The sequence below is a fragment of the Salarias fasciatus genome, chromosome 7, assembly GCF_902148845.1.
Source record: "Salarias fasciatus chromosome 7, fSalaFa1.1, whole genome shotgun sequence".
Classification (NCBI taxonomy): domain Eukaryota; kingdom Metazoa; phylum Chordata; class Actinopteri; order Blenniiformes; family Blenniidae; genus Salarias; species Salarias fasciatus.
The window spans coordinates 9,381,830-9,400,836 of record NC_043751.1 but is presented as its reverse complement, the minus strand read 5'-3'; the positions used below and the strand labels follow the sequence as shown (position 1 = coordinate 9,400,836).

At 42.2% G+C, this 19,007-nt stretch overlaps 1 protein-coding gene and 1 pseudogene across 1 annotated transcript; both read right to left on the bottom strand.

Annotated features, from left to right (window-relative positions):
• Window positions 1–1,748: 1,748 nt before the first annotated feature.
• LOC115392145 (apoptosis-enhancing nuclease) lies at window positions 1,749–4,139 on the bottom strand. The gene is given in 9 exon segments (XM_075410425.1): window positions 1,749–1,929; window positions 1,931–2,038; window positions 2,496–2,678; window positions 2,803–2,910; window positions 2,912–3,099; window positions 3,102–3,168; window positions 3,171–3,220; window positions 3,223–3,497; window positions 4,089–4,139. Coding segments are annotated over 8 exon segments (1,038 nt in total). The 5' UTR covers window positions 3,464–3,497; window positions 4,089–4,139; the 3' UTR covers window positions 1,749–1,836.
• A 6,659-nt stretch (window positions 4,140–10,798) lies between these two features.
• Window positions 10,799–16,416, bottom strand: LOC115391565 (protein disulfide-isomerase A3-like; annotated as a pseudogene).
• Between the last annotated feature and the right edge of the window lie 2,591 nt (window positions 16,417–19,007).

Below are 19,007 nucleotides of genomic sequence, written 5' to 3'. Positions count from 1 at the left end.
CGTGTTTGGAAGTAGGACATTTTCCCTCTCCTCTCCCCGGCAGCTCCAGCGTCACCACTACACGTTTTCCCCCTGATGCAACGACGAAGGAGAGGCCGGCAAACCAGTAATCTGCTCAACCAGGCCTGATCTGCTCAATAAAGCGATTTGAGGAACAAAATTAGACGGATTTGATCAACAATGCTGCGTTGTGTTCTCTCCCTGTTGCCTGATCTGAACGCGGCAGGTTCAGCCTGTAAATGTATGAGTGGGAGAACAAAGACGCTGAGGAATGAGGGGGGGAGGAAAAAAAAAATGGACAAACAGTTAAGTCTTTAAAACAAAATGTACAGCTCCACCTGCAGCTCAGTGCACTGCATGCCCAGATAACGCCACCACTTTAAACTCTTATTTTCTTTATGTTGCGGTCAGAGAACACTGACAAGACAACAGCGATGTTAAAGAGACATAATGCAACCTGGGATTGTGAGAATCATGACACATCATGACACAGCCAGGCCACAGGGAAACCCTCTGGTGGTCGTCATCGTGTGTTCGTCTCTTGATCTGATGTTTCCGCGTGTTGATATGGTATTTGTGGAAGACAGCAGGGGTCACCTGCACCCTGCTGCTCTCCAGCACGTCTCTGTCGGCTCCTTAAATCTTGAACAAAGTTAAATGCAAAAGGAAATAGCAGATTCATTGGAAGAAAAAAAGTTTTTCTTCCAAAAATTTCCACTCCAGCAAACATTTAAATCAAACTTCAAGCTTTTGTGTCAACTACATAACTGGTGTCTTTGTTGAAACCAAAATTCAAAGTGGACAGACTCATCCGCTTGTTTACGCACCGATATTCACAAAAAGTCATGTCTACTGAGCTCAAGAGGTTAAAACAGTAGGAAAAAAATGTGATTTCAAGTTATGAAGGCAACATGACGTTGCAGTGTAGTTAAAATGCAGAAATGTATAAGCCGTTTCTGTCATTCTGACATTTTCAGACACCACCAGCACGTGGCAAGCAATGTGATACACTGAGGCGTTAGCCTGTTATTTACGTTTGCATCAGAGGAGGAAAAGCATGGCTGCCTTCAAACTGCAAACATGACTGTGTGCAGAAGAGACTGACTTCTGTCATTGAAGTCAGTATTATTATACAGAACTACATGAAACAAAATGTGAGGAGTCATTAAAATTGGCCATGAGTGTAGCAAGTGGAACAATGTTAACTTTATCAATTTAATCTTCTGTCTTTCTTCTACCCACTGCTGCACAAACTGCATAAGAACAAATGACAACTGCAAACTGATTCACCAGGATCCTCTTTTATTAAAACATTTAGGAGCAGCTTACAATGAAGCACCATCAAAATCCAACACCATTCCACACCACTTTAACCCAATAACATGTTGCAACTGCAGCTTAAAGTGTTCATAACCTGTCCTTAGGATAGTGAGACTTTTTAAAAGCTCGCCATTCTTTGAATCAGCAGCATTTCTGGTTTCGTTTTTGTCTCCAATAAGAGCGGATACTGTTAGTGTGCAGCAAACTGTCCACATTAAATATTTCACCATCACTGTAAAAACATCAACTCTTCAAACATCAAGGCTGAAAGGAAGAACCTGATGCAGGTGAACACCTGAATGTCAGCAAGAAAATATGCTGACAGGAACAACACTCTATGTTTTTACAATGATAAGTTATAAAGTGGTTCTATTCAAACACTGAACTCCATTTGTCTGTGAAGTGACGCGTCCATCTTTTATGAGTCGAGGTTTGATGAACGTCGCTCTTCGCTCACAGCTTCGTCTCATCCGCTCTCTGAGGTATAGCTCACTGAATGAAACCAACGCTGCTCTCTCACTGGCTTTCGTCGACGTCGCTCGGCCAGTACTCGTCCTGCATGTAGTGGTCTGAGGAGGGCTCCAGCGGAGCAGCGGCATCGTCGTCTTCGGTCCCTCAGACTCTTCTGCAGCTCCTGCTCCCATTCGCCCTCCACCAGCTTGTAGAGGTCGAGTGAAGCTCGGGCGTCCTCGACGGAGCAGTGGCCGCTCCTCCCAACCTGCGGAGCCAGGAGAAATTACCGAGTTATCATGAGACACATCGGCCAAATACATTCAGGAAGTAGAATCAACATGGTCAGTATCAGCACAGATGATAGTTACCCGGTCCTCAAAGGTGAGGTAGACACATTATGAACACTGATTGGTTCAGAGAACCGTCACTGTGTCAACAATCAATTTTCTTGCTGCTTTTTTTTGTTCTTGCTGTGAGAAACAGCCACATTCAAACAGCTGAAAATATCAGTTTATCAATATCTTTCACTGTTCTTCTATACCTACCTGTGCTCTGTATGGTGCTTTTGTTCATATTTCAGTTTAGCTGGGCTGAAACTAACATTACAGAAGTTTCACGCAGCATTGACAGGTTTCTATTTTTGCAGTGGAAACGCTTCCCTAATGTAGTGCCAGCAAACGCAGCAGCAGTGAGAGATCTCTGAATGTCTTCCTGATTCTCACCTGGATGTTTCTGTTCAGCAGCTTTCGGGTCAACACTTTGAGGGAGGTGCAGCGTCCCCGGGGGAAACCGGCCAATCGGCCGAGCAGCCGCACCGTACTGGTGTCCCGGACCATGTGACCTGGATGGAGAATGTCCAGCGCCTCAAAGTCATGGTAGATGGAGTGACCTACGACCACTTTGGCCTTCAAGTATCTTGAGGATCTAAAAGAGGAAAAGGAAGAATCCACACAGGTGTCAAATTTTACTCCACAACATAATCATTCTGTGTTCAGAACTCAGTTAAAAGAGGCAATATTTTCATTAAACTACAACGACACTTCTCACCTGCTCTCTGGCCTCTGTGAAGGGCGTAGCGTTGTGCAGATGGTGCTTCTTGATGCCACTCCAGCGAGTCCTGAAGTCTGTGACGGGCTGATAGCGGCTCAACCTACTGATCAAACAGGACGTGGCCGTGATAGTCCACGATGCTACAGCGGGCCAGCTCGCTGCAGCGCCCGCCAGGTCCCGTGCCCACCATCTCACAATCCAACGCCACCACCGTGGTCGGGCACGTGCTGAGGCACGGGAGCTGCGGGCCGCTGGCCGGCGGACTTGCTTCAGAGTGAATCCACTGTCCACCTCCCAGCTGTCTGTTAGGGCCGCTGTTAAACTGCTGTGGTCAGCTGTTTTCACCAAGGGACACTGTGTTTACATTCATCCTTTGACTTATTCGCACAGTTCATAGTTGGTTAACTTGGTCTGCATCATTTAATTTTCTCTTTTTGATCTGCTCCTGTGTATCTGGCAGATCATGGTCATTCTCTGTTTTACTAGACTTGATGTCGGTGATCATGACATCTGTTTCCGCCTTCTTCCGGGCTCTTGCAGCCTGTACGGCGCAAAGCAGCATGGCTCTTTTCCTCAGGTATCGGTAGCTGCTCAGAAGTCCCCGTGAGGAGGCTTTACACCTTTTTGATGGGTCTGACATTACTGAACAGGTGAGGTGTCTTTGAAGTCATGTTCTGATATAGAGAAAACAGACAAAAAAAAACACAAATCTCAGCAAGTGAAGGCTGTATTATCTAATTTCAGTACAAAATATAAATCTGTGAGAATATTTCAGATTATTAACACCTTGTACTTTTCACATTACACCTCTACAATGTAAACCTGGTCCCTGAGACTGTTATACACATTGTCAAAAACAGTGTTTTTGACGTTAGGAACAGAAAACTTGGATGGCAAAGCACCTACTAAAGTACCACTTAGACAGTATAATGCAATTCACAGTGTTTCACATAAGAAGACATTAAATAAGAGAAGAAACTAAATCTTACACGGTTAAATACTATATTATTCATCGGAAATCTGAGTAAATAGTGTTTTGAGGCCTGACAATACGCAATTAGTATATAAACCTTTACATTAATGAACATGTACAAGTGAAGACATTTACATCAACCCATATAGCATTTAGCTAACCGGTGAAACCACGTATAATTTAACATCAAGCTAACTTCCGGACACCACACAACGTAAACCTCAAACTGCGAGTTGTTCCCAACATTTAAGACCCGGAATAACTAAATAATAAAATGAAAGAATGTATCTACCAGCTGTAGCAGCACGTGTATAGAGGAGCAGTCGGAACAAGTCCTGACACGTTCCTGCATCCTCTCATCTGATTGGCCGCTTTTCTTCTTCTTGAGATGCCTCAAGATAAAAAGTCCGGCACATCGAATGTCGCCACCATCGGTCAAATGGTGTATTGCACCCCAATGCACAACTGCAATATTCTCAAATCAAATATGAAACCAGCAGATTCACGTACAGTTTCTACTCTATTTTTTGCGGCTAACAAATTTAAACTGAATAATGTTGCTTTAGAACAGTATGACTGTCATGTAAAAACTACTTGGTTTAATTGAACACCACTGTGTGCGGTACTTTTGCTGTGCTGGGCCCAGCTGAAACCACCACTGGCGTTCTACTGTCGTTTACCGACAGTCCAAATCAAAGGTGTCCTGCAAGGATATCAAAAAGCTACGTCAAAAAGGAGAGACCAAACACGAAGACAACATGAGAAACAAGCAAGAACACAGGATTGTCATAACACACAGGTCCAAAGATGATCTGCATTAGGGGATGAGCCAATAGGATGTGGGAAAACTGACACAGAAGGGGTGAGGTTCAGGTGAAACAGGAGGGAAGACGACGCAGTCTGAGGACTCAGGGGAGAACTGCAGGCCCATTACCCTTCACAAGGTAGTTCCCAACATTTGTTTGCACAACAGATCAGGAAACTTTCACCAGTTCTTTCCTCCATGTTGGTGTTCACAAAGAAGGGTGTCTTATCACCAAACTTACATCATTTGCTGACTCCTGAGCCGCCCAGGTCGTATCGTTCTCACCAGCAATCAGCATCAGAGGACACTGCAGTCGTCCCACCTGCAGACAAAAAAACTCAGCAGTTCCTTCAACAACTGTTTTGTTTCCAGCAGCCTTTACAACATATATTCTTTTCTCTGCTTTGCTTAGAAGTTTTAGTGATGCACTTCCTTTTTCAGCAATAAAGCAACAACAGAAAACTAAAAGAACAATATATCTTTGCTTTGCTGAAATTCGACTCTAATAAAATTACCCATCTAAAAATGTAATCCAGCAAAAGTAAAAAAAAAAAAACATAAGCAAGTTGAGTAAAAGGGTCAGGCCCTGACCCTGTAGCATAGTTTGTACCAACTTGATGTGTTTCAAATTCAAGTATCATTAATGTTGCTGTTCAACCCAACATTGAAAATTATTCTGGACTCAGATCTTGTTTTAAACTGATTTTAGTTAATGATTGAAGTGAACACATTTTCAAAGGATGGATTTCATGACTCTGATAACGATGTTTTCAAACATAATGGCTTTATCATATATTGCCAAGATACCGCAAACACATATCCCCGAAAAAAAAAATGCAATTTCGTCCTCACATCTCTCCAAAAAATAATGAACCAGAATTTAAAAAAAGATATATTTCTAATTAAAAGTTCTTTAAAAGGCATGGCAGAAATTCACATCGATTGCTGTATTTAAAATACTTTTATTGAATTCTTTATTTTAAAATGAATTAATACAGCCCCTATAATTCCCTCCTGCCAGGGCCCAGTCCTGTAGGAGTCTGGAAATCTAAAGAAAGTCATTTCTTGTGCCCGGGCTGCCTGAGATGATCGGGGTCCCACAGTCTCTCATGGTCCTGGAGGTGCTGGTTCCTCCTCGAACCAGACCAGCAGAGCAGGTGGAGTTGGTGGATGTATCTGGCAGTGGTGCATTTGCATGTACAGATCATGATAAAAATAATATCAGTGCCTTGCCTGTTAAAGAGCTTCTCCTTCAGTGTGCTACTGGAGCTACAGACAGATCAATAAAATACAAGGCGTCTTAATTCCTGAAGATTTGATGGTCAAAGCAGAAGCAAAAAGTCTTGTATAAACTGAAATACATTAGAAATTATTTTTATAATAATGTAAGAATAAAATACATGTTTTTTATAGACTGGAAAAAAACTTTTAAAAACATTTGGGGACAACTATCACTGGCTTAATAGAGGAAAAGTGAAATATAATAAAAGAACAATAGAAAAACAGATGAAGCTCTTGCTATCAAATCTGCACCTCTCTGATCTGTTTGCCATTGAACAACCTGCCTTGCTTCCAGCCATAAAAAAATAAACCTTTACAGCTTTTGAGGAAAAAAAATAGCTTATTTCTATTTATTTATGCACAGACAAGATAATTGATCACCAATACCTGAATGAGGATAGGTGAAGTTGCGAATTGAACCAGGAGACTGGACTCCTCTGTTCTTCATCTGCTAATCAAATGCAAGCTTCAATAATAAATCCTTCATCAATTCTTCCACAAAAACGCCATTGTTACACGGTGTAACAATGTAACTTACACCTTCGGTGATGTACCTAGAGAATGCGGAGCCTGCAGTGAGGGGGCGTGGCCTCGGAGTATGAAACGTCAGCTGGCAGGAGAACTCTGGCTGCTGCTGGCACGCAGGTGCATGACTTCACAGTTCGACTTTATTCTCGACATCCTATTTCAAGTTTTTTCTCGACATTATATTTCAACTTTATTCTTGACATTTCGACTTTATTCTCAAAATTCTATTTCAACTTTATTCTCGACATTATATGACGACTTTATTCTCAACATTTTGACTTTATTCTCGACATTTCGACTTTATTCTCGAAATCCTATTTCAACTTTATTCTCGACATTATATGACGACTTTATACTCAACATTTCGACTTTTTTCTCGAAGTTCATGATGAAAAATTTTTTTCCCCTTCTAAAAATAAATTTCTCACCGGTGGCCCTAATGCTCTTCCGTAGAATGGTGATTTTACTTTTGAGATATATTTCGTTGAAGGTGCCAGACCATTTTAACCAATGAAAATCATTTTCAATATTTGTGTATATTGTTATGTCAGCATGCTGAGTGTATTTGAGGAAATTAGTGTTGATTCTGAGGAATGACAGGCTGTCTTCTTGCTGTTGGCATTGCATTGCACTGTTTCCATTTTCACAAATCCAAAAAAAGGTTCAAAAGACAGAATGCTGTTTGAGAACATGTATTTAAGCTAAGAACCCACTGTTCCAGTTTACGTTGAGAGGAATGGGTCTAAACGTCTCCAAAAAGACATGTGGCTGAGGTGTGCTGTACATTGTAGAAGATATCTAAAAGTGAGTGTCAGTAGTTTCTGTGTTTATTGTAAATAAAGAAAAAAAACCTTTTAACTTCATGTGGCAGCGCCACTGCACAGCGCCCCCTGTGGTGTGGAGGTGTGGTGCAGATAAACAGCGCACCTAGTGTTAGGAGTAAGAAAAGCTTGAAGTGACCTTTGACCTACTTTCTGTATCATTTCCTGCCTTTGATGTGACGTCAGAACAGTGGTTGCCATGACAACACTTCCAAGCTACAAGATGAAAGTGACCTGCTGGTGATTTCAAACAACAGTGAGACAGAGAACAGACGGAGAGATCTGATCTGAACAGAACGCTGAAGAGAGTTAGGATCCGGTGTTTGTTGCGTTTGCGAGCTTAGTGACTTTTTGGGATAGTTAATACTTTGGAGAAATCCACTTGACCTACATTGTTCTTAAACCGAGTTTGGATTCCGCTCACAAAATGACATCTGAGACCACAGAAGTGATTCTAACTGTAGGGACGCCTCCTCAAAACGCTGACCTAACAGAAAATGCATCCAGTGAGAACGCCATCCAGCTGAAAGCGACGGTTGCGTTGGCAGTGATTGAATTCCTGTCCAAGTGCGGCTGTAGCCACACAGGAGACCAGGACGAGTGGATCTCCCTGGTCAAACAGCTGGTCGACGACACGATGAAGGGCCTCCTCACGTGTGAGCCATGCTTTGTGAAGACCAAATATCATAAAGACATCTTCAAAGCTGTCCTGGAGGACTTTCAAAAACTTTACAGTGGAAAGCAGATGCAGTCTCTGGTTAAATCGAGAGATTCAGGCTTTTTAACTGAAGTTGTTGCTTGTCTTCAGAAACACGTGAGGGCATTTATTGACCGGCTTAAAAAGAAGCCAAAGGGAGACAAAGTCAAGCATTTCTTTTTAAGCTTGGCCAGTGCAATCGTGATAGTGGGCCTGATAGTATCTCTTGCAGTGCTCATTGGTTTTCTTATTGGTTGATCTTATGCTAGTCAGGTTGGCAGCTATGATCACCTGTAAGCAAAGCAAACTTTATAAGACACTTTACAAGAAAATGAAAAAAAGTTACATATAGGAGGCCCCAGATGAGGCCTTGGGCGGGGGATTGGGGGGGGGGGGGGGGGGGGGGGGGGGGGGTTAGAAGAGGGACTCTTCGTGGACTAGAAGAAGGACAATGCTCAGAAGGTTTTCAAAGTGTGAGGCGCACCTCCCCTGGGGGGCTGCAGGGGGGGGCGGCGAGAGAAAAAGACAAAGAGAAAGACAAAGAAAGAGAGAAAGAAAGAGAAAGAGAAGAGAAAGAGAAAGAGAAAGAGAGTTCTCCAGGAACTCTGGTTTCCCCCACAAATATTAGACAATGCCTGATTTTTTAAAAAACTTTATTTTTACATTTTTGCATTTACAACAGACAACAACAGAAATTGAAGAATTAACAGACAGACGGGGTCATCGTAACAGTCAGGGAGTTTAGCGACATTTAAAATTCAGCTTACAGAGGAACTGAACAATATATAAATGGCAAATGAAGAGGGTTACATCGGGATCAGAGCATTACAAAACCATATTGCTTTCAGGTCATTTCTTTTAAGTCCTTAATGACCACTTTAGTCCAGAGAACACATAACAGATAAACTAATCAAAATACATTAAAAGAAAAAATAAAGAAGAAAGAATGAGTCTTTGTAAACACAGGTGAGGTAAACCAAAGGAGGCTCATCAACATCACTCCCGGTTGTAATATGACATCCAGTTTTTCCAATAATTTTCTCCCTTTTTGGTGGCGTATCTTAAAGAAAATGTCATTTGTTCCATACTGTGTATGTCCTGAATATTTTATTTCCTTTCGGTGATTGTTGGAGATTCCTTATTCAGCCATTTTCTGGTGACTGCTTTTTTACTACCAGCCAATAAAATTTGCAATAAATATCTCTCCCTTTCTAGTGGAATGTGAATTTAGTGGACTGTGTTACATATATTTAACTATTCCTCTTCCGTTAACTTTACATTTGCTCTTTCTCCCATCTGGTTTTAACGTACATTGTAGAGCGCCCTCTTTCTTGCTGCAAGGATGAGTAGATTCTAGAAATTTTTTTTTTTTTTCTGGCAGTTTTACCATTAATAACATCAACAAAAAATTAATCAGGCATTTTCCTCTTTCCTCAGTATTTTTGATGTTTGTCAAAGTAAGATCTTAACTGTAGATATCTGTAGAAGTCTTGCTTCTCCAAGTTATAATTTTGTATCAGTTGTTGAAAAGTCTTCAGATCCCTCTTGTTGGAAATGGTAGAGTGAGACGTGATCCCTCTGCTGATCCATTGCTTGAATCTGCTCTCCAATTTAGCTGCTTCAAAATCAGAATCATAAGCAATCCAGCGTAGTATTTTTGTTGATTCTTCAAATGTTTGATCTTTACATTTTTTATACCAAATGTTAATGGGACAGTACTCCAATCCAAATCTTTCCATTTGCTTCAATATTCGGATCAAACCTGCAGACTAATGAGCGCAGCTGTGCAGCTCTGTAAAAATCTAAAGATTAAAATTGATAATGATACTCAAACAATTTGATGTTCGTTTGAAATTAATTTGAAAACCACTGTACAATAGAGGCTCTCCCTCCAGTAGATCATGTTGCATCACCATGCAGGCAAAACAAGCAGGGTTTACAAACCCAGCAACTGGCGTCATCCTAAATTATTGCAGAAATACAACCAATAAAGTTGGAATTAAATTCATGAGCCTGCAATGCCAGATCAGTTTTTTTTTCCAGTGAAAAATGTGCAACAGAGGAAGCACCAAGAGAGCTGCTGAACAGCTTCATCTGATTCTCTTCTACAAAATGTGGAATACTATTTTCACAACATTTTATATCAACCGACTCATCCTTTTGGTTTGCATCTATTTTTTGTGGTTAATCTTGTAACGACCAGTAATGTCACTCTGAATGTAATGAAGCCAGTAACTTTTTTTTTCATAACCACGACTGCGTGTTGCAGAGCTCTTTATGGATTTGACAACTATCCAGTCCACTATGGGTAATTTTGAGTATCAAATTGCTAAACCCTGCAAAAAGTTTTAAGAAAATACTACTGCATATCTGCCTTATTTGAGACAATTTCAAAATGTAACTTTTTTTCTTTGCAATGCTCCTTCATTTATATACAACTTATTACTTTAGATAATTTATTATGATCAAACCTCTGGCAACTTTTTACATAAATAGTCTCATTACCTTGAAAAAGGGTAAAATTTTAGCATTATTGGCTACTGTTATGGTGTTGTCCATTATTACATTACTGGTTATTACAAACCTGTTTTTTTAAAATGACATCCTCTCTTTAAATTAAATAACATTTGTAACTCAGGAATTAAATACCAAACACATTTGCAGAGTGTTAGTTGTGTGTTTTGTTTGGCCCTCACACACAATTTGCACTTTCAGGTTTCAGCTCTTAAAACTCAACCACTTCAGCCTCTTCGTCACACTGCGGCGTTTACACAGGAATGAAATTCAACAGTTCATTTTGGTTTTGTGGGTCTTTTTATTTCACAATCCTTCCAAATGTACAAAAACAAAGACGTGTTACGAGAAAAAAAAAAAAAAAAAAAAAAAAAAAAAAAAAAAAAGAAAGAAAAAAATCACCATTACCATGATCCCCTGTGATGACGGCAATAAAAACCAAAGCGACAGATAAGCGGCAACTGGTATCAAACCAAAGTGCATCAGCTTGAGGTGTAGTAGACCACGGGAAACAAAAAAAATCTCAATCTTTCAAAAAGCTGTCCCACGCTTTCCCTAAAAATTTGTTTGGAATCATCGGGCAGACCCAGTTCCCCACCTCTCCACAATATTCCCAGAGCATGAGGAGGACCTACAGGGGGCGCCACGCATTCTCGACCCGGGCTTCAGAGCATTCGGCTGTTCACTAAGACAGTGGGGTACAATTTAGTTCTTCTTTGTCCCAAATCATCCTCCTTTATCCTGTCATGTCGGGGGGGGGCGGGAAGGTGGGATGATGTCGAGTTCATGAGTGGAGCTTTTATAGATCCACCTTGTCCTTCTTCTTCTTCTTCTTGGGCTCCTCCTGCATGACCAAGGGGTTGGAGGCCTCCCTCTTCAGGTAGGAGACGAAGTCGGCCACCCTCGCGACCTCCCTGCAACCAGAGCTGCGGGACAGGACGGTCAGGCGGCAGGCAGAGCGCGGCGGGTGTCACCGTGTTCGCGAGTCGACGCTCACCTCGTATCTCTTTGGGTTCATCTTGCGTCCAGCCGTAGAGAAGTAGATCGTCGGAAACTGGAGAAATGAGGTGAAAAATTGATGAGAAATGTCAGAACATATTAGAAACATCATATTTATAACATCAAATTTAGAACTAACTAAACGCGATCCAGTTCAAAGTGAACTCCACTGACACTAATGTTTAGCGGAGCCTGGACTGACCCGCTGACTTCGTATGGAGACGGCACGTCGTTGGCTGTGGCGTCCATCTTGGCGATGACAACGTTGGGATCGTCGGCCAGCTTTAGAGGCAGAGGAGAAAACTTCAGGTGTTTTGTCAATCAAGTCCCTTCATCGATACTCAAACAGGAGTGATGGAACTGAGGTGGTTTCTTTCTATTCACCTGCAGACGTCTCATTTACAACACTTTGGATGTTAGTTTAGAAATAGCGTGGTTAATATGAAAGCTCTTGTTTTTCCAGCAGCACTGAGAAAACGGGTGAAATGAGCCTGTTTCTTCACCTTCTCTCCCAGCTCTTTGTATTTGGGCTCCAGGCTCTTGCAGTGTCCGCACCACGGAGCGTAGAACTCGATCAGCACATCTTTGCTGTCGTCGTTGACGATGGAGTCGAAGTTCTCGGCCACGACGACCTGCAGACATGCAGGTAGGTTTAGTGCATCAGCCTGCCAGAGTTTCCTCAGGATCAGCAGGCTTCGGCTGTCAGTCCACTGATCGCCATCAGAAGCAAGCACACCTCAAAAAAAAAAAAAAAAAAACAGGTAGAAACGGAACAAAATCCAGTAGAAACCCTCAGTGGGTTTCAGCAGAGAGATGAAAAGCTCTCACCTTCCACCGGGCCGTCGTTGTCCTCGGGGATGGGCTCCGACTTGAGGTAACGCTTCACCTTCCATTAAAGTAGTCCTGCAGGAAGCGCTCAGAGCCTTTCCATCACGCCTGCAGTAAACAGACATTCAGGAACGGAGTGATTAAACAAAATTAGCTCCAAAAAAAAGTCCTACTGATGTGGATTTTGTGGCAGTTCTGTGGCTAAGAAATTAAAGCATTCCTTCCCTCAAAATTAGAGAGGCCAGGTTTTAAGTAAATCAGCAACTGCAAATGTTTATAGTAAACTTTGAACGCATTTTTTTTTTTTTTTTTTTTTATTAAATCAAACCAGTCAACTTACTGAGAACTCCTCCGACATGACGAACTTGTCTCCCTTGGCGGAGCGGATGGCCACCAGAGGCAGTTCTCCTGAGCTGCCGCTCATTCCAAACTCGGACAAGTCGTGCTGAACGAGTTCTTGCTGGCTACGCGAAGTTGAGCTTCTTTCCTTGGTCCAGGACGCTTTTCGCTACTTTCATCACTCTGTGGGAAAGGGAGACTGGTGTCAGTGTATTCAAGTGCAAAAGATGAAGAGAGCATCAGCAGGAGGAGCCGCTGCAGAACCGACCTGTTCCTCCAGTAGTTTGAGCCTTTGGGGTTTTTGTCATAGTCCACATCGTAATAAGCCACCAGCAGGTCTTTCCCTTTCAGCTGGTCCTTGTTGTCGTCCGTCATGTGGGGACAGATTCCAAAGCTGTGATCAACAGAGAAATGAAGAGATGTGGATGTATTAAGACGGATTTGATTAAGTGTGAATTGACCTCAGATCGTTCAAAACAGCTCAGTGACACGTGGTCAGCTCTACAGGTGAACTAATTTCACACACACAGGTTCTGCAGAGCGGTCACATCTGAGTTATCCACCGTCAAGCCTTAACCGACGCCGCACAGCAGTTAGTAACCCTAACCTCCATTAGTGTGTCACAAGCTTATAGTGAGTCATTTTTGCGTTTATTCTAAACTGTAACGGCGTATTTGTTCAGAGCCAAAACAGAAAGCGGCCGATACGCTGGAGGAACACGGCAGTGGAGGAATCGCTATCAGGGCAGCCGATCAAGCAAATGGCTGATAGTGGCTTTTCAAAGGGAAAGTGAAAGTAAAGTCGTCATGTGCAACATGGACGCGGATGTGGACTGAAAAAAAAAAAAAAAGATTGGGGCAGATTTCAGACTAAATATTCCGTCCATCGTGGCAAAAATTTATTTTACAAATGAAAGGCTGAAATGCCCAACACACACAAGCTGATGTGCACACCCATCGTCTGTACTACATGTTCCAGGTTCCTGATTCTAAGCCTCTGTGCACATTTGCAGTTGAACGTACTTCCAACAAATTGTTAAAATAATCACAAAATCAATCATTCAGGTCAGTATTAAATGAAAATCAGTGATGTTTTACTGTAAGTGCGTAATCTGAAAACACCGTCAGGGAAGTTATGTAATTTGTTTCAGGGACAATAATGACCTCATTTTGACTTTTTCTTTAAAAACGTTAAAAATAAACAAGGATATTAATCTTTGCAAAACATTTGAGCTCTCCTCATCACAACAGACGCCATATCAGATGCTTTTTAATATCAACATTTGTCTATTTCAGCGTCAACATGAAGGAACACAAAGGGCCGTTTTGTCTGGGACAGCTTTTCACAGCAGCCTTTTAGATGTTTTAATGTGGAGAGAGGGCTTCCAGAGATCAGCTGTGAGAGCTAATGATGCTGGTCCCATGAGTCTTCTGATGCATTCCCCATGCTGCCTGATCAGAGTGAGGTTCAGTGTGTTTGCACCGACGACGCCCCTCCTGCCACGTGAAGTCACGTGGCACTGTGCCCTTCAGGTCAACATTGCATGCGGCACTGCCATGCCCACTGACCTGCTCGATATGCAACGAATAATGTACTTTGCACATTAAACACTCTGAAGAACAGCCTCAACACTTACATGTTGTCCTGAATGAATTTTTTGATTTTGTTGCTGGTGAATTTGTCCTCGGTGAATTTGACAGAGCCGTCTTCAAACTTGCTGTTGAGTCGTGGTGGGCGGAACAAGACGATGCCCCTGACGACCAAAGAGAGGGAAAAAACGTCTAGACTTTCTCAGCACCAACAGAATATACACTCCTCGATTCGTCCATTTGTCTAGCCGCTCAATCTCAAGACAGAACAGTAAAAATGAGTGTACTCACTCTCCATCAATGCCGTGTTGCTGGAGGAGAGCCTCGGAGTTGGTGTGGGCAAACCGGTAATTGTCTCTCAGTGCACTCGCTGCCTCTGGAACTCTGCCTGCGCTGTGCTCTGTCATCAGCAAAGAATCCTGGAAAGAAACACATCAGCCTCCATCAGATTTGGATGGAGTACGACTCTACTACCAACAGCATCTGAGAGACTTCAGTTTGCAAAACACCCTCAAATCAAAATAACTAAGCTACAGCTGAAGTGAAACAAACATGGTGCAGAAACCGACGTCTACCATATTAGAAAGTTAACTCACCAATTACACTTGCATCCGATCTGCAACAAACTTGTCGAAATCAGCTTCAGTCTTGAGCTCCACAGAAGCTGGACCAGCCTGCTTCTTCAAGAAGCTGACGATCCCCATCTACACAGAGCAGAACGATTTAGGAAGCAGTGAGAAGATGGAGCGAGACACAAAAAAAAAAAAATAAATAAAAGATTACCACTGCAGGAATAAGAGGTAAAAACATACCTGCAGATCGGGGCCCCATCATAGGACCAGACTCTTCTCCGTCCCTGAAGATCTTCAGGGTTGGTAGCCACTGACTCCATACTTGGAGCAGACATTGCTGTTCGCTGTGCAGTCAACCTAGGAAGAAAATAAAATATACTTGCTCAATAAAAGTCCTGAAGTTCAGAGTGCAAAACCCACAACGAAGTGGCCAGAGTGGAGTGACTTTGTGTTGTGCAATACCTTGGCCAGAGCCACGGTGCCCTTCAGACGTGTGGCTGCTGCTTCGTACTCAGGTGCTAACCGTTTACAATGGCCACACCTAAAGGATATGGAACAGGAGACACACTTCAGGTTTTGGCCCCATTATGAGCCCGAGGGATTCGAACGTGCGGAATTTGATATTGGAGATAGAAATTTAGAAACTGAATTTAACAGGGTTAAAACATAAGGGGGTGGGGACGATACATTTAAACTTTCAGCATGTTAAAACACTCACAGTACTATTTCCTCTATCTAATGACATACCTACATTAATGTCACAACACTGACAAGTCAGTAGTGTATTATGCGAATTTGAGGTTGGTCATTTTTAATGTCAGCCCACAACCACGACATCATGAGCTTGGTTCGTTTGCTTTATCTCAGAAAAACTATATTTTTACTTTAATAAATCAAACCTGCGAAGCAAAAATAACTTTGCTTAATAAAAAAAGAATGTCACAACCCAACAAGGGCAAAAAAAATGGTAAAAGGGTTTTTAAAACAAGTATTTCATGAATCAAAAACTTTCGTGTTGAAGTTTGGCACAGTGTCACCACGGCGCAGTTCGTCAGGACCAATCAGACGTCGACACCCAAAACTTCACGAGCCAATCAGATTGTTACAACAGTGAAAGGACACGCCCCCAACTTCCTTGTAGCTTCATTAGCAGCTAGCTCCCAATGGAAAAGATTCACAATGACAAAAAAGCACGCGGAAAATAATTATCTTCAATGTTCATTGGTAATTATACTATATTACACTAGCAGTTCTCGTCTCACTCTGTCAGGGTTTTAAACAAAAACAATAACGCGGCTTCTGCAGCCACACTTGCGTTCCGTGCTAACATGCTAACATTTGGTCCACAGCCAGTAAGGAAGAGAATTTAATAGAACAGTCGTTTTGAATAAAGACACAAATAAAAGTGACTCACCAAGGAGCGAAAAACTCCACCAGGATCAGGTCGTGGTCTCCAATTCTAGAGTCGAAATCATCATCGGTGAACTCGAGCACATCACTGGCCCGCGAGGAGCCGGCGAGAGCGGCCAGCAGGATCAGCTTCCACATCGTGCAGGGTGAGGCGAGAAGTCCCTCTTCACGGAGGAGGACGACGAGAAAAAGACGCGAGCGAGGTCCGTGGCAGCCCCTTCTTCAGCTCTTCAGTCTGCTGGGCCGAGGCGAGATCACACTCGGAACAGAAAGAGAAAGACGGAGAGGAGGTGGAGGAGGAGGCGGCTCCTGCAGGCGGCGGAACCTCTCCTAACCACACTGTGGCAGCTTCTCATTGGTCCCCTGCGTCCGTCAATCACACTCCGCCAGCCAATCAGAAGCCAGCAGATCACGCATACGGATCTGACGGCCAATCAGGAGTCTGCACAATCAGAGCACTTCAAATACAATGTGTAACATCCTGCAGAGTGCAGAGTGATAGTGACTCACATTTCACCTTTCGTCTCGCACACAGCAGTAATGTTGGGTTGAACACTGCACTAAGGTGTTTCACACTCACAATACAGTTGTAAACTGTTGAGAATAGAAAGATAAAGCACAACTTCTCTTGGTAATTATAAACCTGAGCATGTTAGAATCACATGAGGGGTTCCTCAAGGCTCTATCCTTGGGCTTCTTTTATCGAACATCTACATGCCTTTCCTTGAAAATTTTTAAGGAATAATTCTAATGGGAAAAGTAAGGACAGCGAAACCAACATTTTTCCTGCAGTCAATTAACCTTTGAATATACATTTTAGGAAAACATCATTGTGTCAGTCCAGAAGCGCACAAACACAGTTTAAAAAAATATAAATTCAATACTTTTTCAAGAAAATAGAGTAGGTTAACAGATTATCTTATAATTGACAGTCCTGCAAAAGGGGGAAAACGTCCTCCTTTCTTAGCACCAAAGGCATGTTTTTATGGATGCAATTTCACAATATGGCTCTAATGTTAGTGTGTATTCTTCATTAAGGTTTCACATGGATCTATCGCTGTGCTGTCTGATTTCTGCTATTTTACTGTTTTGACCCTGACATGATGTTTGACCCTTTTCATCAACAGACTGATTGTGTTTATTGTCTCCCCGAGCCTGAGTTATTCTGTCCTTCTTTGTATAGGCAACAACATTGACATTTGAACAGGTTGAGCTGTTAATAGGAGCTCATTATGCTTTATTTATTCCCTGAGGTAAATTTTTTTTTTTTTTTTCTACATTCACCCATCCTATTTCTAGTATACACATTAGGGTGCTCAAGGGGTGTTGAAGGGCTCAAGGGTACTGCTCAGCTCTGACTTGTCCATTGTGGGAATCGAATCAGCGAACTCCTGACCCCACCTCTCTAACTTCTAGGCGACCTGGATAAAAACAGCACCATGAACACATTTACATTATTCATACGCATTGTTATGGGGTTTTACACAGTTTTCCAATTAAGATCTTAACATATCCACTTTATAATTTAATAGCACATCTCCCTCCTACAGCACACTTACAAATTCACTGGGCATCACAATACTCTAATTGCTGATTAAAAAAAAAAATCACTCATCGAGGAATCAGACTGAGAAACAATTAATGATTTAAATAAGAGTATGCTTCTAAAGGCTGACATCAGGCAAGTGGAGGTGGCATGTGATTGGTGAAAACAACCTACACTGCATGAAAGGAGGGATTTCCATCAGTAAACAGCACTGTAAACTGCTGTGAAATCTCAAGTTAACAGCTGTAAACGGGGACTTGTAGTCAACACAGAAAACTACTGAGAACTGACGGTGATGGCTGATCTCTCAGCCCCCAGGACGGGGGAGACTTTCCAGTGTCAGAGAAAATGCTGTGAGTAGGGGTGTACTTTTCACACTGGCATTATTTTTAAGACACACGCACACTGATTTGAATAAATCAGCCATGTTGTTCACTGCTCTTGCAATGTGTGTCTAGTGCAGGTGCATGACTATGGAGGGTCAAAAGTGACCCTGGTCCTCAGCAGCCCCTCGTCTGTGTAGCTCCCTTGGCAGAAAACCTCCGTTCCCCGGTTTCTTCAAGAAGAAAATTAAATATGGTGGGGGAAAAAAAAAGCATACAAAACCGTTTAAACAGACGTAAAATGGTTAAAACTGCTAAAATTTCACAAGTGTCAACAAAAATGCTCGAAAAGTAGGAACAAAAATGCTGAAATAAGATACAAAAATAGGTTACATGTAATAAAATGTTCACATCCCTGAACTGTAGTTAAAGCCTTATAAATACATGATAAGATAGGAGACCGGGGACAGTTGTAACACAGGGATAGTTGTAACACTTTCAGTTTGACCAATCAAGAAGGAGCTGTGGTGCTGTCCTCAATATAGCCCATGCCCACTTCCAAAGTGAGCTCACAGGTGAAGTTTCATGTCCCTATCGTGAAAGCTCTCTGTTTTAGTGAAGAAAAACTATTTTTCAGGCAAGAAAGTAAAATTTTTCTCCCTGAATATTTTTTGCATAGTGTCCTTTCTGTTGCAGATACAGTTCTTTCACTTACATAAGTGCAATTATTAGTTTCTCTAGTTTAATTTGATGTGTTACAGTAGTGCCAGCTTTGAAGTGAAATGCTAAAAATAGTTAGCTTTTTAAAGGCTGCCTGGGTCGGGGATGGTTGTAGCAATTTTTAAGAAGCAAATGGCATTATCCTCGTCACATTTCCACCACACTGTAGTCACAAATTGCAACCCCTAGATCGTAGCGTGCATGGTCTGTTTAAAAAATGTATCAACACAGCCAGCGAC